The sequence below is a fragment of the Nycticebus coucang genome, chromosome 4 (genome assembly GCF_027406575.1).
Source record: "Nycticebus coucang isolate mNycCou1 chromosome 4, mNycCou1.pri, whole genome shotgun sequence".
Classification (NCBI taxonomy): Eukaryota; Metazoa; Chordata; class Mammalia; order Primates; family Lorisidae; genus Nycticebus; species Nycticebus coucang.
Window position 1 is genome coordinate 113,881,931 of NC_069783.1, and position 24,965 is coordinate 113,906,895.

At 50.6% G+C, this 24,965-nt stretch overlaps 1 protein-coding gene, 1 non-coding gene and 1 pseudogene across 2 annotated transcripts; all 3 read left to right on the forward strand.

The window, feature by feature from the left end:
* Nucleotides 1-1,470: 1,470 nt before the first annotated feature.
* Nucleotides 1,471-4,982, forward strand: LOC128584387 (uncharacterized; annotated as a pseudogene).
* Nucleotides 4,983-7,042: 2,060 nt separating this feature from the next.
* RHOF (ras homolog family member F, filopodia associated) lies at nt 7,043-22,836 on the forward strand. Its single transcript, XM_053587003.1, has 5 exons — nt 7,043-7,342; nt 7,625-7,712; nt 20,440-20,549; nt 20,646-20,780; nt 22,672-22,836. The coding sequence occupies exons 1-5, from the start codon at nt 7,205-7,207 to the stop codon at nt 22,834-22,836; spliced, it is 636 nt and encodes a 211-aa protein (XP_053442978.1). The 5' UTR covers nt 7,043-7,204.
* LOC128585199 (U7 small nuclear RNA) lies at nt 14,650-14,711 on the forward strand. The gene has a single exon (XR_008379929.1). It is a non-coding gene; the product is annotated as a U7 small nuclear RNA (small nuclear RNA).
* Nucleotides 22,837-24,965: the final 2,129 nt, after the last annotated feature.

Here is a 24,965-nt window from a genome sequence, read left to right on the forward strand (position 1 = left end):
TCAAGTCAGGTCACCTCTGCTCTCTGGTACCCTGTACCCACCAGGATTTTTTTGGAGGCTTCTTGGTGCTTAATCAAGGAAAGCTGTAAGTCAGCTGTGGGTTGGAACCTCCACGGTGCTAGTGACCTTGGGTAAGCATCTCCCTGTAAAAGGGTGATAATGATGCCTGCTGGAAAGGGTGGTGGGAGGATTAAATGTGATTAAGGGGGCTGTCTCAAAGCAGGCTTCACACTAGTTGACCTCCATTGTGACTGTGATATTGCTGGGAGTGGCTGCAGTGAGTGGGGGTGGGGCTGTCTTGAGAATTCCTCCCCCACCAGCCCACCTGCTGAATAAAGCATGCGGTGCCGCCTCAGGGCAAAGGGGAAACTGGCTGAGGCAGCTAGTACAGCTTTACTCCTGAGTGGTTTGGGTCTGCCTGAGGGTAGAGGCCTGTCCCAGGCTGTTCCCTGGTGGGGTCATGATTTGCAGTCACCTACTCTTGGCCTGGTGAAAAACGACTTGCCCAAGGTCACCAGGCCATCACTAGTAGAGCCAGGATGGGGTTCCAGGTGTTCTGACTCCCATCCCCATCCCTGTGCCCCACCCTACCCCAGCTGTCTGGGTTATTTTGGGCTCCCTCTCATGCCAGCTGTCTGCTGGCCTCGCTGCCAGAGGTTGTCTGCTTGGAAGTAAGCAGTGTGGTACTGTTGGCTCCTCCTGCCTTGATGCTCTCTTCTGCCCCGAGGGAGAGGGAGGCAGAGGTGCACACCTCTGCATGCTCCTCCGGACTCCCCTCGCGCCCCCCCCCCCCCAGTACAAGTAAGTGCACTTTCATCCTTGCTGAGAGGAGATGATGAGGTTTATGTTCATAGGCGCAAGCCTCCCCTCCACACTCCCTGAAACTTAGTTTTCAGTCACTCTACCATTGAGGAGCTCTTTAAACACTTTGAGCTTCCCTTGGCCTGTCAGCTGCCTGAGAGGGGTATACCTCCTTGTAGATAAGAGTCTTTGGCACTCCCCAGGTGGGTCTTTATCTCCCACTGGCCTCAGATGACTGAATAATTGATTGTCTTCTGCCTCCAGCTGCATTCAGGCCGGCTATAGCCTGTTCCTCCACTCCCGCCCTGGAGCCAATTAGGGAGCAATTAGGTGCTAAACTGTGGTCTGGGTGTGATTCTCAGAGAGGAAGCTGGTAGCCCACCTGGAAGGAGTGTACCCTCTCTCCACTTGAGTCTCACCCCCTCTTTCTCCTTTTTGTGTCACCTCCCCCCCCCCCATGTCACTCCCTGGGAGTGAGGTGGGACAGGGCACTTGGCTGCAGGTCACCTAGTGAGCGTGGGGCGGGGCAGTGAGCATGGCTCCAAGCCCCAGGAGAGGGCCACGCCAGCAGAAGGGCAGCCTGGGCTGGGAGGTGGCTGGGCTTGCCTTACTACTGGGCCACCAACATCCCCGCCTCTTCCGGTCTGTCTATGGGAGCCCTAGCGTGGAATGATGACCTTTCTGACCCTCATGGTGGAGATGCAGCCTCTGCCTGATAGAGGTAACCCCACCATCTCTGATCATGTGGGTTCAGAGCTTTCTAGTTGGTGTGTTTTCGGCAAGTTTTTGCTATATGCACACTGGGAAAAGGAAGTTCGGATAGCTTTTGAGCTGTTTGAGTATAAAGGGAGTTTTGTGTCCTCCTGAAGTGAACCTCCCATCCCTCCAGTGCTCCTGGGCAGCAGGGCCTGGGGGAGTCCTCAGCAGGTCAGGCAGACAGCCCTGTATTCCCCTAGCCACTTCCTGTCCCTGGAAATGGTTTCACCTACTAGGGCTCAGTGTCTTTTGTCTCATGTGAGGAGCATCTCGGGGAAAATGTCCCCATGATTTCTTTCAAAACCTGGCACCATCAGTTCTTCCTTTATCTCAGCTATCTCCTTTTGAGCTCCCTGTCTCCAAAGCACTGTCAGCACCCAGGGAAGTGATGAGACCGATAAGCAGCCTCTTCAGCCTGACCTGGGCCTGCTGGACTTTGCCCTGAAAAGACCAGGCCCCTGCTGCCTTTCTGGGTTCCATTTCCCTGTTGGCCTCACTGTAGCACAGGCCTCTGTGTGTACACAAATGAGTTTACCCCACAGATGCCTCCTGGCAGCTGCACTAGGCTTCTGTGTCCTGGCAGCTTTTGTGTCAAGAACCAGAACCAGTTTAGTCGCATACCAATGTGGGGGGAGGTCAGGGATCGACCCCATCATGATTTTGTTGTTGTATATTTATTTATTGTATATTTATTTATTGAGAGAGCTGGTAGTGTTCACCCTTTATGACTTTTGTTATCAGACCCTTACCCACCCATCTGTGACACTCGAATGTCAGCAATTTTGGATCAGCAGTTTTCAGCATTTTTCTTATAGGCAGTGATGAATTGTCCTGTCTTCCAGGAAAAGCCAGTAAAGTTAGCAGTGTATTTGTGTTTGGTGAAGATCAAGGTATATATGACTGAAAATATAGGATCTGATAATTCTGTAAATCCATTTATGTCAAGCAATGGCTTTTTTTCTCATGATACAGACACAAATATGACAATATAATTTGTCAGTAGCTGACAGTGCTTTGGAGACAGGGGACTCAAAAGGAGATAGCTGAGATAAAGGAAGAACTGATAGTGCCAGGTTTTGAAAGAAATCATGGGGACATTTTCACTAGTTCAGATAGTGAAAAAGATGAATTCATAGAGGTGGAACTTGAAATTATTCCTTCTGAGGAAGAGTGTGAAGAGGAAGATGGTGATGACAATGGAGAGAAAGAAATGCAAAACATGGAGCCCAAGAGAAGACCACACCCAGTTGTAAAAATAGAGCAGCCTATGGTTCAGATGACAGCACCATCAGGAATGACTTGGAACTCACATTCAATGAAGGATTAAGGGAGAGAACAATCAGCTCCTACTACGAGACTACGAGACACAATCAGGAGTACCATCAGGAATAGAACCCAAAATGCCATTGAATGCTTTCCAACTGTTTATTGATAGTGAAACTGTGGATGTAATTATCAAGTTTACAAACCAGAAGCTATATCTAGTCAACAAGTTATGTAAGGACGTATTCATCCAAAATTCTGGCAATTTTGTAAAAGAAGAACTATTAGGACTAATTGGAATTCTTATAAATTGTGGTGTATATGGGCAAAGTAAAGATGATATCTGAGATCTTTTCAGTGAGAATTTTCTAGTTTACCATGCTACATTTTCAGAACACAGAATGTGACTCCTACTGAAGTATCTACGTTTTGATGATGATGCAACACATGAAGCTCGCAGACAGCATGGTAATTTTGCTCTAGTTCAAGAGCTTTGGAATATGGTTATAAATAGCTCTCACTTCACTTCAGTACTCATGAGTCTGTCACGGTCAATGAGGAATTGGTGTCGTTCCATGCATGTTGTCCATTTAGACTTTACAAACTAATGAAGCCTGGGAAGTATGGAATTGCATAGAATCTTTTGTGTGATTCTTCTACAAACTACTGTTTTGCAGCAGAGCCTTACACAGAGAAATCAGAACCTTCCAAGTAATTACAGTTGTGTTTCCCAGATTGTAAAAAAGACTGGTTCAGAACTGTCATTGGGATTAGTCTGGAAGAAATATTGCCATGGACAGAAAGTTTACCTCTATTTCCCTGGCTTTCAACTTGCTTCAAAAGAATATGACCACAGTTGGTACTGTTGGCAGTGATAAAAGGGATTTGCCTCTAGAACTCAGACCAGTGTTAATGAAAACTGTCCATCTGGTACAGTAAGGTTTGCCTTCTTTGCCTATGTGACATGGTAAATTCTAAAGATAGAAAAGGTAGTTACAGTACTTTCCACACAGCTTGACGATATGAAGATGACAGATAATAAGCCTGATGTAACCCACTTTTACAATGCTACTAAAACAGGTGTTGAGACACTTAGTAAGTACATGAAAACTTATTCCTGTCACCAAGGTTGGCCCCTGACAGTTTTCTTCCACATCATTGACATTGTAGCATACAATTCATATGTGATTTTTGGGGAAACAAATAGCCACTGGTCATTCAAATAAACAATTGGGAAGAAAATACTTTTTGAAGGATTTGGCACAATGGCTCTGTGAAGAAAACATAAGAAGGCGCACCCAAAATGCAAACAGTCACCACAAAAAATATACAATGGCAATGAATCTTTGTGGACATGAGTACAATCAAGGATAAGGCATGATGACAAGAGGAACAGCTCATACTGAACCAAAAGGAATAGTTAACAAGACAAGCAGTGGAAAGTTTACCAAAAGAGGTGTTGCTGCTACCTTCGTCCCTGTGGGGGAGACCAGAAATATTTGAAGGCATGCAGTGAATGCAGCAAATAAATACATCTGTCCCCACCACAAAGAGAAGAAGAAAATGTAATGAAAAGAACATGGAGAGAAGGTGACTAAAGTGTTGTTACTTTTACAATGATACATAAAATAAGTAGGTTTTCATGAAATTATAATATTCTGTTACGGACTGTCCCTCCTTCAGTGTTTATTTGGTACCGAATTGGTATTGGTATGTGACTGCTATAACCTCTTTCTTGCCTCCTACAACTCTTCAGGAATTCCCAGTGAATCTCTGAGTTCAGCAACAGTGATGGAGGTCCCTGGAACAGCGCAGGTAAGGGAGCAGCCTCTGGCCAGCAGGCATACTCAGGTCCTTGGCTGGCCTGGCGGCCTCTGAGAAAGCTCTGAGCAGCTGGCTTGGCTCCTGGGTATTTTTAGCTACAGATCCAGCCCCACCATCACCACGGGAGCCAGATCCAAATTAAACATGCTCTAGGCCGGACAAGGCTGGGGTTTTGCCAGCCTACTGGCCAGGCAGGGATGGGTGGCAGGCTGGGCAGTGTCAGCTGTTCTGCTTGGCCTGGAGCTGGGCTGGGAAGATGCACTTGTGCCCATTTCCACCCTTCCTCTTTCCCTCCTTCCCTCCTTTCCTCTAGTTTTGTGCAGGCTTGTCCTAAGTAGAGATTATAGCCCCATTTATCAGATGGAGAAAGTGGGGACTAAGGTTTGAGGATTTTGAGGACAGTCAGGCCCTTGTCCAGTATGCTAGGTTTCCAGTGACCCTTCTAAATGAATTCTTCCCCTGGCAGATGGGCGGCTGCCCTCCCGCCCTCCTTCTCTCCTTCCCAAGTCCTTCTCTCAGCTTCAGGCTCCCTGAAGCAGATGCCTGGGACAAGCTGCTGAGGTGTCCTTCCTTCCTTGAGTGACTGTCACTGTACCCTGGCTTGTCCTCCCTCCTCTGGTCCTGGGAAAACCTCACTTCTCACAGGTCTCTGGACCTAGTCCCTCCACTTCTGCCACTGAAAGATAGCACCAACTAATAACGGCTCCCTGCTGGTCACCCCCTGAGAGTTCAGGGCCTGGCTGTGCTGGGCACCTCCTGTTCAGGAGTCTCTTGTCCACCCCACCAACCTCCTTGAACTTGGCAGTTGTGTCCTCCATGGTGTGACCCAGTTGCTCTGACAGCCCTGCCTGGCTTCCCCTCCCTCCACAGAACCAGACAGGGCTTTCAGAGCCCCCATACCTTTTTCTAGGCTACATACCCATCCTGCTTCCCTTAGTCTGCCCTCCACATTGCCAGGCTTAGCTCACATGCCAGCCAACTTGTTAAACCCTTTCCTGAGCTCCTAACAGGCTGGAACACAATTGCTTCTCAATAAATGTGCTGCAAAAAAGGAATGGATGACTTGCTGTAATTTGTGGGGTGCTTGACCTAGAAGATGCCCAAAGGACTCCCTGCCCCCCAACAATCTGGGGGGCCAGTTCTAGCTTGCCCTTCCTAGCGCTGCTTTGGCTTCCACGGCAGTCATTGCTGCCCTCTGGCGGTCATACCCTGCTTTGCACCCGCTGGTCCACTGAGTGCCTTGACCTGGCATTTATGGAATTGCCAGGTTGGCACTTTTCCTCCACGAAATGAAGTTTACCTGACCTTTGCTGAGGCCCTGAAAATTGAGTCTTCAGGCTGGGCTCAGAGGCAAGAAGTTTCTTTTTGGCGGGAAAACTACGTGAGGTCATTTTCCCTCTTCCCCAACCAGGCTGCTGGGTGGATTGTGTTAAATATGAGCTCCACCTACCCCAGGTGGGATGCCCTCTTCCGTGGACCGGCTGTGGGGGTCTCTGCCAGCCCTGATCACTCGTCTGGTGCAGGGGACAGTTCAGGGTAGCAAGGAGGGAAGGAATAGGGGCCACAGATAACAGCCAGCTACCCCTGCTAAGTACCTGCATATAGGAGGTGCTGGTTTGATCAAGGGATGAAAGGGTTCCAAGGGACGAAGGACATGTAGCTGCCTCAAAACAAATTAGTAGGTGTGGAGGTTACCAGTCTCTCCAAAGTCCACGGAAGGGGACACAGCTGATATGAACTAGATCTACCCCCAACCTGTCCCCTCCCGGATGATGTCTTGCTCTGTTCACACCTCTGGCCGCTGTTGGGAGGAGGAGCTTGCCCTCCAAAGTCGCTAGCTCTCTGAGCGGCCTGCGCCGAGGCTATTGCCCGGCAGAGGGCGCCCGCGGTCATACTGCGCTCCTATGGAAGGGGACTCAGGTAAGCGGAACCCAATTTCTCACCGCTAGCCGGTACAGACACATGGTTTCAGGGGGCAAACAAGACCCCCCAAGTCAGCTTCTCTGGCACCAGTGCCACTACTTCCTGTGGGGAAACAGGTCAGAGGCAGCCTTACCCAAACCACACAATTCGGGCAGGGCAAGGGTGGGGGGCTTTTCCCGGAGCTTGAAACCTGGATTCTTCGAACCGGGGAGCTGGAGACACAGCCTGCCAATCAAGGGAGCCCGGTCTAAGGGGGGCCGAGCCGGCCAATCAGAGGGCCCCTGCCAGAAGGTGGAGTCAGCCAATAAAGGACGCCCAAAGTGGATGGCCAAACGATCCAGTCTTGCCGGCGGGGGGCGCGCTGTGACGCTCTGGGATGGAGATGGACGGCAGCTGAGCACCGTTTTCTCAGATACCTCAGTTTCTCTGGGAAAAAGAGGTGGCTACCCAGCGTTGGGACTTCAGCGTAGAGAAAACAGGCTGGGAGGCCGGCCAGGGAGGCTGCCTGGCAGAGGTGGTTCAGGCTCCGAATGGGCGGGGCTTCCCTGGCCCCGCCCCTGCAACCGCCCCCGCCCCCGAGCGCTGAGCTCCCGCTGTCCGCCAGGCGCGCGGCAGCTAGTGCTGCTGGCTCCGGGCTATGGACACCCCCGGGGCCCCGGCCCAGATCGCCGCCCCGGGCCCGGGCAGGAAGGAGCTGAAGATCGTGATCGTGGGCGACGGCGGCTGCGGCAAGACTTCGCTGCTTATGGTGTACTGCCAGGGTTCCTTCCCCGAGGTGAGACACCCCTCCCCCCCAGGTGGGCTTATGGACATAGGCTGGGGGGTGGCGGGGATGGGCTTGGGACCACTGGGGGTGAGGGACATACCTCAGCCTGTGTCCAAACCCCGGACCCTGGGGGCTCTGGCACCCTGAGCACGGAGAGGCAGCTGCCACCCTGGGCACCCCCTTGGGAATTCTAGAGCCTAGCAGCAGGTTGAGGGGACTGAGCTGAATTGGGTGACAGTGGTGGACAGTGGGGGTTCTCTTTAAGGACCAGCCCCACCCCTTCTCCCACAGCACTACGCACCGTCGGTGTTCGAGAAGTACACGGCCAGCATAACCGTGGGTAGCAAGGAGGTGACCCTGAATCTCTATGACACGGCCGGTGAGTGTGTATGTGCGCCCAGGGTCTCTGGCGTCTGACCGAGGGGTTCCCCTACCTGGGCATTCCCCCACTGGGGCATCCCCACCCGCAAGCCTTTGCATAGCCCTGACTTCCCATTACTCCTGGGGGCTGTGCAGGGACCCTGACCAGGAGCCACTGGACCACAGCCTGGCTGGATGGCCTTGGAGGCAAGAGGCTTCAGTGGCTCCGTTTGTAAATGGAGGGCGTTTGGACGGAGTGAACTCCCTGCACCCTCCCAGCACTGATACGTTCAGAGCCCAGGGCTGGTTCCTCTCTTGTCATTCTAAAAAACCATAAGCTACATCTGAGCCTCCTGTGGTTCCAGAATTGGTGTGTTACATTCTGTGGTCTCTGAGGACTCTGTGGGCTGCAGATTGGAGTCTCTGGTGCTAGGATTGAGTGGGCTGCACTTCTGCGCCCTGTGGTTCTAGGACCCTCTGGGCTGCAGATCAGAGCCTAAGGCCCTGGGATTCTATGGCCTGTAGCCTGCAGTTCCGTGTCCTAAAGCTCCAGGATCTTGTGGATGTGAGTTCTGTGTCCCTGGCTTCTGGGATTCCATGGACTGCAGTTCCTGCTTCTAGAATTTTATAGCTACAGCTAGTTCTGTGCTTTCTTGGCTTCTTGGGAGAAACCAAGCAATTTTATAATGAAGGATGGATCAGAGCTCTGGGGAACATGGGACCAAAATAAGGTTCTCCCTGCCACCTGCAGTTCCCCACACAAGTGGATTTTATGGATTTATGCTAATTCTATCAGGGTCCTTAGCCTCAGTGTTGTGATGGCTGGGAGGGTGAGAAGACCCCTGCTGCCTCTGGGCTCCAACATTGGAGAGCAAAGGTTGAGATCCCTAGGTGAGGCCTCACCCAGCCTCTGTGACTCAGTGTTTAGTGACCTATGTGGAACCAAGTCAGCAGTTGTCCCTTCCCCTGGCATCCAAGTCTTGTATGTGTGAGGTAAAGCCTCTCACTGACCCATGGTGGAGCGAAAATCCAGAGACCTCCAATCTCTCAGGTAGATCCTGTCCATTCCAGCTTCAGACTCTCCTCCATTCCTGACTTAAGCAGTTCCTGCAGTAGCCTCTGAGGAAGGACCCTTCACTTATTAGATGGGGCTTCTGCAATGCCACCCCCAGAACAGAGCATGCCTCCAGCCCCATGTAAGCTAGGAAAGCCAAAGGCTTGAGGAATTCCTAAGGCATGGCTGGGAGGGCAGTAAAAGTCATGGTCTGTCTGGGGACATTTTATTTTCATGTCTGGGAGTCAGGGAAGGGCAGGGCCATTAACCCCAATTTGTGGGTGGGGTGCCAATGGGGCAGAGACATTGCACAGCAAATCAAGGCCCTGGAAGAGTCAAGGGAGTTTCTCTCCTCCCTCTGCCCTCAGAGCCTCTCCCATTAGAATGAGGGCTGGGACCCCTTCTGGCCATTCTGGCCTTGTACAGAAGATGCTCAAAGAACATGTGAGCAGATTGTGGTGTAGGGGCCTGAAGGTGCTAACTGATGCAAGAAGTATTGTGCTAGAGAGCTGCTGCTGGAGGGGTGGGGGAGTGCCTGTCACTGTCTCTTTAGCAGTGAGAGACCACAGGCCATACACTATCCCATCCTATCCCTGCCACCTGCCTTGTACTCAGACCTGGGCTTTGAAGCTGGTGCCACTGGCTGTGTGTCACTGGGGACATTTGGACTTCAGTTTCCACATCTATCATCAGCACTGAGATAGTAGTGGGGATTGTGCCAGATTAAAATGATGTATAGCACTCCGAGCAGGGTCTGGCGCTCAGGAAAGGCTCAGGAAGTATAGTCACTGTGACTTTTAAAAACCCTCCCACTGTTCAGGCCCTCCCAGCTGCAGAGAGGCCAGCTCTCTTTCCTGACAGGACTATTCTGAGCAAAGAAAAGCAGTGTAGGGTTTGAGCCCCTCAGTGAGTCCTAGTTGGAGTAGGCTGGCCTCATGGTCAGCATGGCTGACCAAGCAGGGATCCTCAGGGGAGAAGAAATCTGGTGGCCCCCTCCAGGGTATCCCACTGTGACTAAGGAGGCCCTGTTGGCCAGAGGAGAGTCTCTGGTCTTCGAGCAGTGTAAGGAGAGACTGGGTCTTTCCTCTCATGCGTGCAGGGCCCAGCACAGTGCCTGTCACAGTGCTAGTCCAGAGAAATGATTATGGGATGAAGGAACAGTGACTCTGAATTCAGATGATTCCTCTCTACTTGTGGGGTAGACAGAGATCAAGGGCACATGGCAGAAAAGGGTGGCCTGGTGACCCACTAGAGCAAGACAGAGGCTAAAGAATGAGGGGAGTGGCCAAAGTAGAGATGAGTTTAGTGAAGGTTTTTGTAGAAGGTTCTAGAACCCAATGGGCAAGACCCAGTCCCAACCATTGGTGACCAGAGCTGTGGGAGAGGTGTGGCTCATGGGAGGCACAATTTCTCAACACCCAGAACTGAGTGGCCCTGCATGGTGCCAGGACCATGCCCATAGGGGCCCACATGGAAGGCCAGTCTGGGTGCTGGTCTCTATCCTGCGGAAGCAGTTCCAGACACCACAGTGGTGGGAAGGTGGGTGGCAGGGCAGGTGATGGGTGACAGGGCTTTCAGTGCTCGAAGGTGAAGGGAGGGTGGGGCTGTGACACCCACTGCTCTCAAAACCTTACCAGGCGCTGACGGCCTTAGAGGCAGGAAGCTGTGGCCCAGCCTGAAGTTTCCTGGGCTGAAAGGAGGCGGGGGTGAGGTGAGCTGTTAAGACACTAACTAGAGACTGAGCTCACTGTGCCTTGGGGTGGGATCCAGGGCTAGAGGGGCACAGATTGGGGTGATGTTGCCCTGAGGAGGTGAAGAGCTGTGGTTGCCTACTAGGCCTGAGATGGAAATAGTAGGAAAAAGTTGGGGGCAAAGAAGTTTCTAAGACAGGGAATTGGGGACAGGAAGATGTCATGCACTCCAGGAGCACTGGAGGCCCTGGGGCAAGCTGAGACTGGGGATGAACCAGAGCACGGTGTCACCTACTGGGGCAGCCCCAGCCCCAGCTTCCTCCTGGGGAGGAAACGCAGGTGGGCGGGCCCCAGCTGGGTTAGTAAAAATGGGTTCCTCTTCTGGTAGCTTCTCTCATGCAGTCAAACCCTTCCTATGACCAACCCTGGCCAGAGCTGGGAGCCATCCGCCCTGTGTGTGTCCTCCAGCAGACTTGGGTACTACTATGGTCCAACAATACTCTCCTCAATCCAGCTCTGGGAAATGCCCATCCCACAAAGAAAATGCCCCTGTGTGAAGTGAGAAACTCACTTTCAACAGCCCTACAGCTCTGCCAACTTCTTTTTTTTGAGACAGAGTTTCATTATATCGCCCTCGCTAGAGTGCTATGCTGTCACAGCTCACAGCAACCTCCAACTCTTGGGCTTAAGCGATTCTCTTGCCTCAGCCTCCCACATAACTGGGACTACAGGTGCCTGCCACAAAGCCCAACTATTGTTTTATTGTAGTTGTCATTGTTGTTTAGCAGGTCCAGGCCAAGTTCAAACCCACCAGCCCCGGTGTATAGTGTTAGGCTAGCGTCCTAACCACTGAGCTACAGGTGCCGAGCCTCCTCCAACTTCTTGAAGGCAGGTGGCTGCAAGGAGCACCTAGGCCAAGGACTTTTCCTGGCCAGAAACAAATGCATGTAACTCTGAGACTTTTATAAACTCTTTTTTCTTTTCTACATTTCTTAATGAGACCTATATGGTGCCCAGCTTTTTTTTTTTTTTTTTTTGTAGAGACAGAGTTTCACTTTATGGCCCTAGGTAGAGTGCCATGGCATCACAGCTCACAGCAACCTCCAACTCCTGGGCTTAAGCGATTCTCTTGCCTCAGCCTCCCGAGCAGCTGGGACTACAGGCGCCCGCCACAACGCCTGGCTATTTTTTTGTTGCAGTTTGGCCGGGGCCGGGTTTGAACCCGCCACCCTCGGTATATGGGGCTGGCACCTTACCGACTGAGCCACAGGTGCCGTCCTATGGTGCCCAGCTTTTTATAAAAACTCTTAAGCCCATCTGTAAAGGCCAATGGGACCCCTCTGTGACTATGGGCAGGTGACTAGACCCTTTTAAGCCATGGCATTGTGGATAAAGTGGGAGAGAGTAATATCACCTTTGGCTGGGAGGCCCTCTAAAGCTTGTGAGTCCAGAGATTCTGGGATTAGATCTCCCACCTGGGCTACTAACTTGCTTTGGAAGTTTCTATTTCAGTAGTAACCACAATAGCAGTCTCTCACCTCTGCCCAGCATTGCCTAGCCTGCTGTCCTTTGACTTTCTATATCAGGAGCAGGGTTATCAACCCCTTTCCCAGATAAGGAAACTGAGACCACAAGAGGGAAGGCGCCAAGGACCTAGATAGGAGAGGGTATCTGGAACGCTCTATCCCTCCCAAGGAGGCATGGGATGAACAGCATTGGAAGTACCTCATCTGCAGGTCACCAAGTGGAGCCTCACACAGAATCCTGAGACTAGCTGAGCCAGAAAGGCAGCCTGGAGGAGGAGCTGAGCTGGCACCTGGGCTTTCCCTTCCTAACGTCCCTCTTTTTTGAGATAGCTGTATTGATAGGCTCAGGGCTGGGCCACACAGGGTAAGGATTTCCTTCCTACCATGTGGGGTAGACTGAGAAGAAAGGCATCCCAGTAGCCCCATCTGTGGTCATCTGTTATTTAGGAGGCTTCCCCTTTGCTGTATGACCTGGGGCCAGTCACTTCAGCTCTCTGTGCTTCAGTTTTTCCACCAGAAAAAGGGGGTAAAACAGTGTCTACCCTGTGGGTTACTGTGAGGGATGATGAGTTATTGCAAGCTCTGAATGGGACTTGGCATATAATGAGTAAGCCTTCCCAGGTAAATGCTGTCCATCTTGGGCAGTGCCATAGCTCAGTGGGTAGGGTGCCAGCCACATACACTGAGGCTGGCTGGTTCGCACCTGGGCCAGGCCAGCTAAAAAACAACAACGACAACTACAACAACAATAAAAAATAGCCGGGCGCCTGTAGTCCCAACTACTTGGGAGGCTGAGGCAAGAGAATCGCTTAAGCCCAAGAGTTTGAGGTTGCTGTGAGCTGAACAAAGTGAGACTCTGTCTAAAAAAAAAAAAAAAACTGTCCTGTCCCTACTAACTGGCTTTATGATCACTGTCACCAGGGCTCCCCTGCTTTTCACATCTGCATTTCCCAGATGAGCTGAGTGAGCTGCAGAGGTTAATTCCAAGTTGGCAGGCCTGGGAAGGGTTCCTGTAAGAACTGGCACTTTCCAAGTGGCCTGGCAGACAGCTGACCTCGGGAACTAAGTTGGCATTCCAGCTCACAGGGTACCTGGCCCTGACCTTGATGAAAGCCCCCTCAGCCCCTTGGGCTCTTAACAGATTTTCCCCTCCCAGCTTCCCTCCAAGGGTGGCTGCTTGAATTAACATAGGTCAGGAAGTGAAATGTCCTCAAGAGCAAGGGTTGTGTAAACCCATAGAGATTATTGTCGCACTTTCTTCACCTATTCACTCCTTTGTTCCTTCGTTTACTAAACCTTTACTGAACTTGCCTGTATTCCTAGGGATACAACACAGAACAGTATAGAGGTGACCCTGTCCTCAAGGGGAGATGAACAAAAATAAAAAACAGAAAAAGATTGTGAAGTCAGGGAGTGAAACATGCAGTAAGGCAAAATGAAGCCAGAGTCATAGGAAAGACTTAGGAGGAGGTCATTTCACAGCAGTCAGTAAAGGCCTCCAGGAGGAAGTGACATTTCTGCAGAGACCTGAAGAAAAAAGCCAGCAACGCTGCTGCCTGTCTAACGAGGCTTCTGGAAGAGGGAACAGTAAGGGCAGAGGCCCAAGTGGGGAGCAGGCTGATACAATTGCTTACAACCCTCGGTAGTCTGACTTCCTTCTTCAGCCCACTGTCCCCTGACTCCTCCACATCTTGCCTGATGTCATTGCAGGCCGTAATTGCCAAACCCAGAGGGCTCTTCTCAGCCCTGTCTCTACTGAAGTTGACCAAGAATTTTACAATTTGAAGATAATTAGCTTATGGAATGCCTGCCAGGTGCCAGGGATTATTTTTAAGGACAGACATGTTCCTCTCCTCATGGTTCTTACAGTGTAAAGGGCAGACAGACAGTAAACATCTAAGTACAAATCATGGCAGGTATATCAGCAGAAACCACCCAAAGAGACCAGTTTAGAGACAGTAGGCATGGGTGAGGAAGCCTCTCTAAGGAGGTGTCACAAACCCAGGGCAAATTAGCCACCAAGAAATGAGAGGACGGTCTGATCATGAAGGGCCCCAATTGACAACTACAGTCATCCCCCCCTTATCTGCGGTTTTATTTTATTTTATTTTATTTATTTTTGAGACAGAGTCTTACTTTGTCACCCTCAGTAGGGTGCCATGGTGTCAACAGCTCATAGCAACCTCAAACCCTTGGGCTCAAGTGATTCTCTTACCTCAGCCTCCTGAGTAGCTGGGATTACAGGCGCACACCACAATGCCCAGTTATTTTTTTTTTAGAGACAAGGTCTTGCTCTTGCTCAGGCTGGTCTTGAACTTGTGAGCTCAGGCAATCCACCTGCCTTGGCCTCCCAAGTGCTGGGATTACAGGCATGAGCCACTGTGCCTGGCCTATTTTCCACAGTTTTAGTTACCTAAAGTCTGAAAATAATAAATAGAAAACTCCAGAAATAAACAGTTTATAGGTTTTTATTTGCACGCCATTCTAAGTAGTGTGATGAAATCTCCCACCATCCCCCTCTGTTCCCTGCACCCTCGGATGTGAATCCTCCCTCTATCCAGCGGATCCGCACTGTCCATGCCACCCACCGTGAGCCATTTGGTAGCCGGCTCAGTTATCAGATTGGCTGCAGCAGTATCACAGTGCTTGTGTTTGGGGAACACTTATTTACTTAATAGTGGTCCCTAATATTACAGCTCTTTTTGAATTTGTTTAGCAGGTTTTCTGGTTCTCATGGGAAAACCTCCACATAAAAAAATTAATAACTTACTAATAGTGTCCCCTTAACGTAACAGTAGTGAGGCTGACATATTGTTATAATTGTTCTATTATCAGTTATTGGTGTTAATCTTGTACTGTGCCTAATTTAGAAATTAAACTTTACTATAAGTATGTAAGTATAGGAAAAACATAATATATGTAGGGTTTTGTACTGTCCTAAGTTTCAGGTAACTACTGGGGGTCTGGGAACGTATCCCCTGTGGATAAGAGAGGACTATGGTACTTGCTCACTACTGCTGTAATTGTGCCTTAATATGAACCCTGTTGTTACATCCTAGAGGCCCAGAACCTATTTTTGCACAATACAAAACAAAACAGGGTGTTAGTATGTATAAGCAGAAAGCACACTCCACTTGGAAGCCAGTGAACTGGTCTGGCTCTACACAGTCAGCGATTCAGCGGACTCAGGCGAGTCACTTCACTTCTATGAAACTCAGTTTCTTTATATAAAATAAGAATATTCACAATTTCCCTATAATATCAGATTGTAATGTAAGGATTTCTTAATCATTTGTAGACAAAAGCACTTTAAAGAGGCCTGGCACGGTTGTCCATGCCTGTAACCCTAGCACTCTGGAAGGCCGAGGCAGGTGGATTGCCTGAGCTCAGGAGTTCAAGAGCAGCCTGAGCTGGAGCAAGACCCAGGCTCTAAAACTAGCTGGGTATTGTGGTGGGCGCCTGTAGTTCCAGCTGCTCGGGAGACTGAGGTAAGAGGATCGCTTGAGCCCAAGAGTTTGCGGTTGCTGTGAGCTCTGATGCCATGGCACTCTACCAAAGGTGACAAAGTGAAACTGTCTCAAAAAAAAACAGAAAAAGCACTTCATAAACCATATAAAGGCTCAGTGCCTGTAGCTCAGCAGCTAAGGGCACCAGCCACATACGCCAGAGCTGGTGGGTTTGAATCCAGCCCGGGCCTGCCAAACAACAATGACAACTACAACAAAAAAAATAACCAGGTATTGTGGTGGGCACCTGTAGTCCCAGCTACTTGGGAGACTGAGGCAAGAGAATCGCTTAAGCCCAGGAGTTTGAGATTGCTGTGAACAGTGATGCCACGGCACTCTACCAAGGGTGACATAATGGAGACTCTGTCTCAAAAATAAAATAAAAAATAAAAACCATATAAAGTACAAGGTATATTATTATGAAAGTAGAGAGAAGGCAGTTATCCTGCAAAAAGAATAGGTCATTAGTCTGAATGTTTTAAGCATCAAATGCTAGGAAGGAAATGGGGGAGGGGAAAGTAGAAATAAGAGAACATTCCAGGTGTGAGAACCCAAGTACATGGCTCTGAGACACAAGAGCTTGGTGGGTTTGAGAAACAAGGAGGTGGCTGCCTTGGCTAGACTGTAGTGAGTGCAGGGGTGTGGAGGGAGGTGAAGCCATGTAGACCATGAGAAATCTGGATTTTTATACAAGGGCGGTAGGGAGCCAATGAAAATGCTTCAGCTATGGAAACGGGAATTGGATGTGATTTGTGTTTTAAGATCCATCCAGAATGGATTCATCAAAGGACTGCAGGAGGCCAGGGAAAAGGTGGCACAAGAGTCCAACGGGGTGTGAGGATGTGCAGGGGGATGGCAAGAAGTAGACAGAGACCACTGCCAGCAGAACCTTCTGCAGTGATGATGGAGGTGCTCTGTGCTGCCCAGTTCATGAGCCACTGGCATCAAGTGGCAATTCATCACTTGAAATACAGCTACCAGCTTGGTGCCTATAGCTCAAGTGGCTAGGGCGGCGGCCACATACACCGGAGGTCAAGGGTTTGAATCCAGCCTGGGCCCACCAAACAACGACAACTACAACCGAAAAATAGCCGGGTGTTGTGGTGGGTGCCTGTAGTCCCAGCTACTTTGGAGGCTGAGGAAAGAGAATTGCTTAAGCCCAAAAGTTGGAGGTTGCTGTGAGCTGTGATGTCACAGCACTCTACCGAGGTCTACAGCTTGAGGCTCTGTGCCTCAAAGGAGTAGGGCCCCAGCCCCATATACCAGAGGTGGTAGATTAAAATCCAGCCCCTGCCAAAAACTTCAAAAGAAAAAGAAAAGAAATGCAGCTACCAAAACTAAGGAACTGAATTTTATTTTTTAGGGACAAAGTCCATCTGCAACGGTATGACCATACCTCACTGCAGCCTGAAACTAGGCTCAAGCCATCCTCTTGCCTCAGCCTCCTGAGTAGCTGGGACTATAGGCACAAGCCACTATCTCTGGCCCAGTTTTTTTTTTTTTGAGACAGTCTCGCTATGTCGCTCTCAGTAGAGTGCTATGGCATCACAGCTCACAGCAACCTCAAACTCTTGGGCTTAAGTGATTCTCTTGCCTCAGCCTCCCAAGTAGCTGGGACTACAGGCATCCACCACAATGCCTGGCTATTTTGTTGTTGTTGTTGTTGTTATTGTTATTGTTGTATGGCAGGCCTGGGCTGAGTTCGAACCCTAGCTGATGAGCTACGAGCACCGAGCCTCTGGCTCATTTTTAAATTTTTTGTAGAGATCAAGTCTTGCTATGTTGCCTAGGCTAGTCTTGAACTCCTGGCCTCAAGCAATCCTCCTACCTTGGCCTCTCAAAGTGCTGGGATTACAGGTGTGAGCCATCACCCCCAGCCTGAGGAGCTGAATTAATTTAAGTTTCAACAGCCTCACAGGGCTGGCGGCTACTCTGATCCTTCACCTTTTCTCCAGTATTGTGGGGATTCTGGTTGAAGGACAGTCTGTAGTGCTCCTGTTTACTAGATACTCTTAGGGTCCACATGCATCAGGCGCAGTGGCTGGTGACAGTCCTATGAGGTGGGTCTTATGATGTCCGTATTCCAGGTGGTGGAACTGAGGCTCCCACAGGTGTTCTAAGTCAAGGTCACACGGCAAATGAGCGGTAGAGTTAGGCTTCAAAATAGTGTCTCATTTGCCCATAACTTTTTTTTTTTTTGTAGAGACAGAGTCTCACTTTATGGCCCTTGGTAGAGTGCCGTGGCCTCACACAGCTCACAGCAACCTCCAACTCCTGGGCTTAAGCGATTCTCTTGCCTCAGCCTCCCGAGCAGCTGGGACTACAGGCGCCCGCCACAACGCCCGGCTATTTTTTGGTTGCAGTTTGGCCGGGGCCGGGTTTGAACCCGCCACCCTCGGTATATGGGGCCGGCGCCCTACCGACTGAGCCACAGGCGCCGCCCTGCCCATAACTTTGTTAAGTGCTCTGAGGACTTTTGGGGGGAAATCTCTGGGTTGAAGGGGAACCAGCAGGAAGGGAAAGGGTGGCTATGCCCTGTCCTTGTGGGGGCGGAGGGGGATGGGGATCAGGCAGGAGCAGATGAGGCCTGGCTGTGTTCAGTGGAAAGCCACTTGTCCTGAGAGGCCTTTAGCAAGGGAGGAGCAGAAGGCAGGCTGGTGCCACCTGGCACTCACAGTAGTTAGGGCCTGGGTGGGCAGGTGTTCCCTGCTGAGTAGAAGGAAGTGAAAGTGCTCTTCTACGGAGGTATCCGGATCACCAGTGAGCCCCAAAGGTGCATGTTCTCACTGTGGGAATTATTTAAAAATACTGGACAAAGTGCAGTGCAGGATCCTGTCCAGGAACCAGGGGGGAAATGAAGGCCATTATTGGTGAAATGGGCGACATCTGAAGGTGGCCTGTGGATTAGACTATGGTGCCACTAATGCTTTTCTGGACTAGGTTCTTGTCCTGTGGCATGTAAGGGAAGGCCCTTGTCCTTAGGAAATATGCTTTTGGTGAAGACAGAAAGTCTGCAGTTAATCTCTCCCATGGTTCAGAGAAAAAGAAGTGTTTACATCTAGAAAAAGCAAGTGGGGCAAAATGTAACACTGGGGGAATCTGAGTTCTTTGCACTCTATTGCAATTTTTCTGTAAGTTTGAAATTGTCAATATAAAAAGTTACCAAGAAAACTTATTTTAAAGCAGAGTAACCCACCCCCAAACTCAGGCCTTGCTCTAAGTTTCGATTCAGCTGACTTTGGGGAGAGGCCAGGTGTTGGGATTGTTAAATCACCCCCAGATGAGGCTGAGTGGGGTGATTTATACCTATAACCTATAACCCCAGCACTTAGGGAGGCCAAGGCGGGAGGATCACTTGAGCCCAGGAGTTCAAGACCAGCTTGGGCAACATTGAAGACCCTATTTCTACAAACAGGTTTTTTTTTTTAATTTAGCCAGGCATGGTACTGCATACCTGTAGTTCCAGCTACTCAAGAGGCTGAAGCAGGAGTATTGCTTGAGCTCAGGAATTTGAGGCTACAGTGAGCTAAGGTCTCATTACAGCCTTAGCAGGAGAGCAAGATCCCTGTCTTTTTTTTTTTTTTTTTGCAGTTTTTGGCCGGGGCTGGGTTTGAACCCTCCACCTCCGGCCTATGGGGCCAGCGCCCTACTCCATTGAGCCACAGGCACCGCCTTTTTTTTTTTTTTTTGAGACAGAGTTTTACTATGTCGCCCTTGCTAGAGTGCCGTGGCATCACCGCTCTCAGCAACCTCTAACTCTTGGGCTTAAGCGATTCTCTTGCCTCAGCCTCCCAAGTAGCTGGGACTACAGATGCCCGCCACAACGCTCAGCTATTTTTTTGTTACAGTTGTCATTGTTGTTTAGCTGGCCTGGGCTGAGTTCAAACCTGCCAGCCTGGTTATACATGGCTGGTGCCCTACCCACTGAGCTATGGGCACTGCCAGACCCCATCCTTAAAAAAAAAAAAAATTGGGCGGCGCCTGTGGCTCAAGGAGTAGGGTGCCGGTCCCATATGCCGGAGGTGGCGGGTTCAAACCCAGCCCCGGCCAAAAACCACAAAAAAAAAAAAAATATCCCTGGATGAGTCTCTTGTGCATCTGGAACTGATAGCCACTCTGCAGGGTGAATCTGAGTTGGGGAGGGCACTTAGTGTTGTTCCAGCAATCCCCTCACCCTCCCAGCATTTGCAAGAATGACGGGGAGGGCTCAGCGCATGTAGCATACACCCAGGCTGGTGTGTTTGAACCTGGCCCAGGCCAGCTAGACAACGATGACAACTGCAACAGAAAATAGCTAGGCGTTGTGGCAGGCACCTGTAGTCCCAGCTGCTTGGGAGGTCTGAGGCGAGAGAATCGTGCTAGTGGTTCTCAACCTTCCTAATGCCGCAGCCCTTTAATACAGTTCCTGTGGGTCTCAATCCACAGGTTAATTGCTGGCTTAGGCCCAAGAGTTTGAGGTTGCTGTGAGCTGTGACATAACGGCACTCTACCGAGGGCGACATAGTCAAACTCTGTCTCAAAAAAAAAAAAAAAATGATGGGGGAGGAATTCAGCCAACAGCATCAGAGATAAGGGAGCTAGAGGCTAAAGCAGAACATGTAGCCTCTGGGACTTGGAGGTGCCCTTAGGACTGCCCAGCCCCATGGGTCTGAATCTGCAGGGAGGGCTGCAGCCTCAACCTTGACCCAAGCATCAGTGCAGGGACACACACTCATGATCGCCATCCTTGCTAGCAGCACTTCCAGCACTTAGCCTATGATTGCACCCAGCTCTAAACACTGTATGAGCTCAATTTCCTATGTTATTTCACCATCCAAGACTGTGGGCTGCCGTTCCTATTTTATAGATAAGGAAACTGAGGCCCAGAAGCACGCAGTCACTTCCCCAGCTCCCATCAGAGTCCAGACAGGGGACTTGGGGTGAAGAAGGAGGGGGCTCCCCCTGATCCTCATCTGCCCTCTGGTTTCAGGCCAGGAAGATTACGATCGGCTGCGGCCCCTGTCCTACCAGAACACTCACCTTGTGCTCATCTGCTACGATGTCATGAACCCCACCAGCTACGACAACGTCCTCATCAAGGTGAGGCTGCCTACCCACCAGCCTGACTATGGGGGTGGGGGTGGAGACCCAGATTCCGCCAACCCCAGCCCTGACGCCCTGCCTTCTCCTGCACAGTGGTTCCCTGAGGTCACACATTTCTGCCGTGGGACCCCCATGGTGCTCATTGGCTGCAAGACAGACCTGAGGAAAGACAAGGAGCAGCTGCGGAAGCTCCGGGCTGCCCAGCTGGAGCCCATCACCTACACGCAGGTCAGACCCCCTCCCTGCCCCCACCCACCCCCGCCAGGGCACAGCTGTGGTTGAAAACCTCCCAGCCCTTTGGCCTCTGCAACTACGGTGCCTTATAGCCTTTTAGGGAGCAGGATTCTAGGGATAATAATTTTTTTTTGAGACAGAATTTCATTATGTCACCCTCGGTAGAGTGCCACAGTGTCACAGCTCACAGCAACCTCAAAATCCTGGGCTCAAGCAATTCTCTTCTCTCAGCCTCCCAAGTAGCTGGGCCTGCCACAACGCAGAGTTATTTTTTTGTTGCAGTTGTCATTGTTGTTTAGCTGGCCTGGGCCAGATTCAAACCCACTAGTGTCGGTGTATGTGGCTGGCGCCCTACCCACTAAGCTACCAGTGCCGCCTAGGAATAGTAATTTTAAAATATTGATAGCCCTTGGATTTGAGCACTTTACATTTCTCACCTCAGTTAATCCTTGTAACTCTGAAGCAGGTACTGTTAACCATATGAACCCTGCAGACCCATACCCATAATCTAAGAGTATCTCTTTTCTTTTTTTTTTTTTTTTGTAGAGACAGAGTCTCACTTTATGGCCCTCGGTAGAGTGCCGTGGCCTCACACAGCTCACAGCAACCTCCAACTCCTGGGCTTAAGCGATTCTCTTGCCTCAGCCTCCCGAGCAGCTGGGATTACAGGCGCCCGCCACAGCACCCGGCTATTTTTTGGTTGCAGTTTGGCCGGGGCCAGGCTTGAACCCGTCACCCTCGGCATATGGGGCCGGCGCCCTACCAACTGAGCCACAGGCGCCGCCCAGAGTATCTCTTTTCAATAGTACTCAATTGTCATCAACTAATAAGTGAACCAGTTTACTTGGCTCTTAGGATTAAGCCACCATTAAAGAATACAGGAAATATAGGTATCTAGAAAAAGATGGTTAATCCAGTTTTGGGTTCTGGAGATAGATGAAAAGACAGTCAAACCAGTTTTCCAGGGTCTCTGGTCCAAAGGGTTAACATTCCCCCAGAGGCCCAGAGAGGTTAAGTAGCTTGCCCAGGGTCACATAGCTAATCTGAAGTGAAACTAGGATCTGTCCCACCCACTCTGGCTCCAGAGTATGAGCTTTCAACCACATCCTGTCTTGTCTGCCTAATGGGATGAGCAGGACAGACGCTTGTTTGAAAGTAGGCTTCTGCTCCCCACTAGTCATAGGCAGATCCCTTTGCAGGCTTTTGGGAGAGGCAATGGAGAAAAGATGGAATAACAGGAGCACAAAGGAAAATTAGTAAGAAACTTTAATAAAAAGGAATAAGCCTTAATAAAGATAAGTTTATTTCTTTAGATTTTTTAATGGTAAATTCATTAAAAAAAATTTTTTTTTTAAATTTATTTTAATTATTTATTTTTTGCAGTTTTTGGCCAGGGCTGGGTTTGAACCCACCACCTCTGGCATATGGTGCCGGTGCCCTACTCCTTTGAGCCACAGGCGCCACCTAAAAAAAAATTTTTTTTAACTGTAGTAGCAAGCTCAGTTGCTCAAATTGTGCTTCCAGGGAAGGGAGAGAGTTGCATCAGAAGTCCTTGCTATCTTGAGTCCTCCCGGTTTTTCTCCCAAGCCTGGGAGACACACTTGGGAGAACCAACCCCAGCTCTCAGAACCCAGCAGCCCCTCTCTCTGCCTGAAGCCTGGCAGAGGCCAGGGCAGGGCCTCGTTGGACAGCACCAGACAGGCCCTGTGTTCCATCCACAGGCACTCTTGGGACCCAACCCTGCAGTAGAGAATAGAGAGGGCCCCAAGCCAAGGCCTCTACCCCTGTTCAGCTCCCAAAGCCAGCCTCACTCCCCTAAATCCATGAGAAGCGTCAGGTGGCCTAGGGGACTCCCTCACCTAATGCTGGCTCCTCCCCCACCTAGGGCCTGAGCGCCTGCCAACAGATTCGAGCAGCACTCTACCTGGAATGTTCTGCCAAGTTTCGGGAGAATGTGGAGGACGTCTTTCGAGAGGCTGCCAAGGTGGCCCTGAGTGCTCTGAAGAAAGCACAGCGGCAGAAAAAACACCGGCTCTGCCTGCTGCTCTGATCCCAGGGCAGATGGCCTTCATGACAGCACTGACAGGTCCCAGGTCCCCAGGCCCCATCCCCAACAACTCTCCAGCACTTGGTGTCTGGGCCCTGGAGTTAGACTTCTGGAACATTCTGGAATTCTCTTTCCCCATCTGGGGCTCTGACCACAAGCTTGCCTCCAGGCTCCCACTGGAACATGGTGATGATGAGGGTGCTGGATTCTCCTCCCTTTGTGCCCTGGAGCCAGTGTTTGTCCCCAGGACCCAGGAGTGTACTCAGCACAGCTACCTCCAGCCATGTGTGTGCTCCCCGTGTAGACCCAACTTATGCTTGAAATTGAATTTACATCTGGTACGGGGTACGTGTGGATTTGGCATTGTTCCACATGGGCGCCCACTGCTCCTGTCACCCGCCTCCCTGGTCTCCCAAGATAGGCACAGCTGTATCCTGAGCTGCTTCCTGTCTTCCTTCCAGGGGCAGCAGGGCCAGGGCCTATCAAGAGAATACAGGCAACAAGCCCCGGATGAGGGGCTGCCACCAACCCTACCAACACCCCCAGCCTGTGTCCCCCATGTAAGAGGTCAGCCTCAGCCTTCAGCTTGGCCACCATCTGTGCAGAGCTGGGCACATGTGCACAGAGGGAAAGGAAAGAGCTCTTAGCAGTAAGATGTGCACCCTGTACCAGCCATCAGCCCTCTACTCAAGTTCTTATCCAAATCCCCATTGTCAGAGACTCAAGTTGAAAAGTGCCATCTGCTCCCTGTGTGATCTTGGGCAAGTCAGTTCTAGAATGTTCTCATCTGGAACAAGACGGGATTGGGCCATTTAAATAGTCATCCAGCTACCTACCTTCTGTCTCTCACAGCCTCTGCTTAAGCCAACATGGGGCATGCAGGCCTCCGAGAACTGACGTGATCGACCCCCTGCCCACACAGGATGGCTTCTCAAAACCAGTCCACAGACTGCCTTGTCAGCAACAGCCAGACACCTGAGCCCTGAATTTCCTTCCAGAAGGTCTGGGGTCAGAGGTCCAGGACTTTTTGAACAAATGCCCCAGGTGATTCTAATGCCCACCAGAGACTAAGAGTTGCTCTGTGCTGGAGTGAGTCTAGGCATCGGTATTGCCTATGATGGGATAATGGTGTCAGGTGGCACCTGCCCTCCCCACTATCTCCTGCCTCAGCACCCCTTGTGGGCTGCTTCTCAGAAGTCAGGCTGCCAAGGGAAGGAGATCTGAAAGCCCCCCACCCCATATAGTTTTCCCAAGGCCCTGCCCTCTCCTGGGTAATCAACCAAGGATTTATTCTGGAAGGCCTCATGGAAAAATGATAGTCTAAGAGGGAAAAGTCAGTAGACTACAGACTGTGGGCCACATCTGGCTACTGCCTGTTTTTGTAAATAAAGTTTTATTGGAACACGTCTGTTCATTTATGCATTGGCTTTTGCCCTACAACTGCAGACTTGACTGGTTGCCACAGATGCCATCTGGCCGTTTAGAGGCATCTGCTGATGCCTAAACAAGGACAAACCTAGGTGCCTGACAAGGGGAGCAGGGAGGTATAAAAGGGAGTGGAGGGGCCTGTGGGAGTGGGGAACCAGGCACCCGGTTTTGCCCTGTGGAAACACTGCCAGATCCTTACATTTTTCTAGGGAAAGCAGAAATCTGAGTTTTTATTTTGGTTAAAATGTAACTGATTTTAAAAATTTAATCCCTTTGAGGGCCAAATAAGGCATGTCTGTGGACAAAAGCTGTGAAGCCTGCTCAAAGTGATTTGTAAGAAATAGTTACCTGCAGCTGAGCCCACAGATGGGAGAAGGGACAGGACATTTAACCAAACATGCTGGCCTCCCACACCCCAAACACAATCTGACACTAGGTGGGTGATCAGCAGCCCTGCCCTGGCCTTGGAGGGTGGCCTCTGTGGGTGAGCTTCCTCAGACCCCAATATACCCCCACATTCTAGAGCCTCTGAGCTGGAGGAAGAGACATGGAGAGTTGAGAGACCTCTATGATAGCCTAAATGCCAGCCAGCGCTGAAGGTCATGGTGCCACTCCTGGAATACATGCTGCAGGAGCAGACAGGTGGGCTGTAGGGGGGTGGCATCAGACAACCTGAGAAGGATGGAGCTTCCAGAGTCACTCAG

Bases quoted from the DNA above. Each gene is read 5' to 3' on its own strand.
- RHOF (XM_053587003.1), top strand. From the start codon at position 7,205: ATGGACACCCCCGGGGCCCCGGCCCAGATCGCCGCCCCGGGCCCGGGC. The intron at 20,550-20,645 runs GTGAGGCTGCCT...TCTCCTGCACAG, and splicing joins ACGACAACGTCCTCATCAAG to TGGTTCCCTGAGGTCACACA. The intron at 20,781-22,671 runs GTCAGACCCCCT...TCCCCCACCTAG, and splicing joins AGCCCATCACCTACACGCAG to GGCCTGAGCGCCTGCCAACA.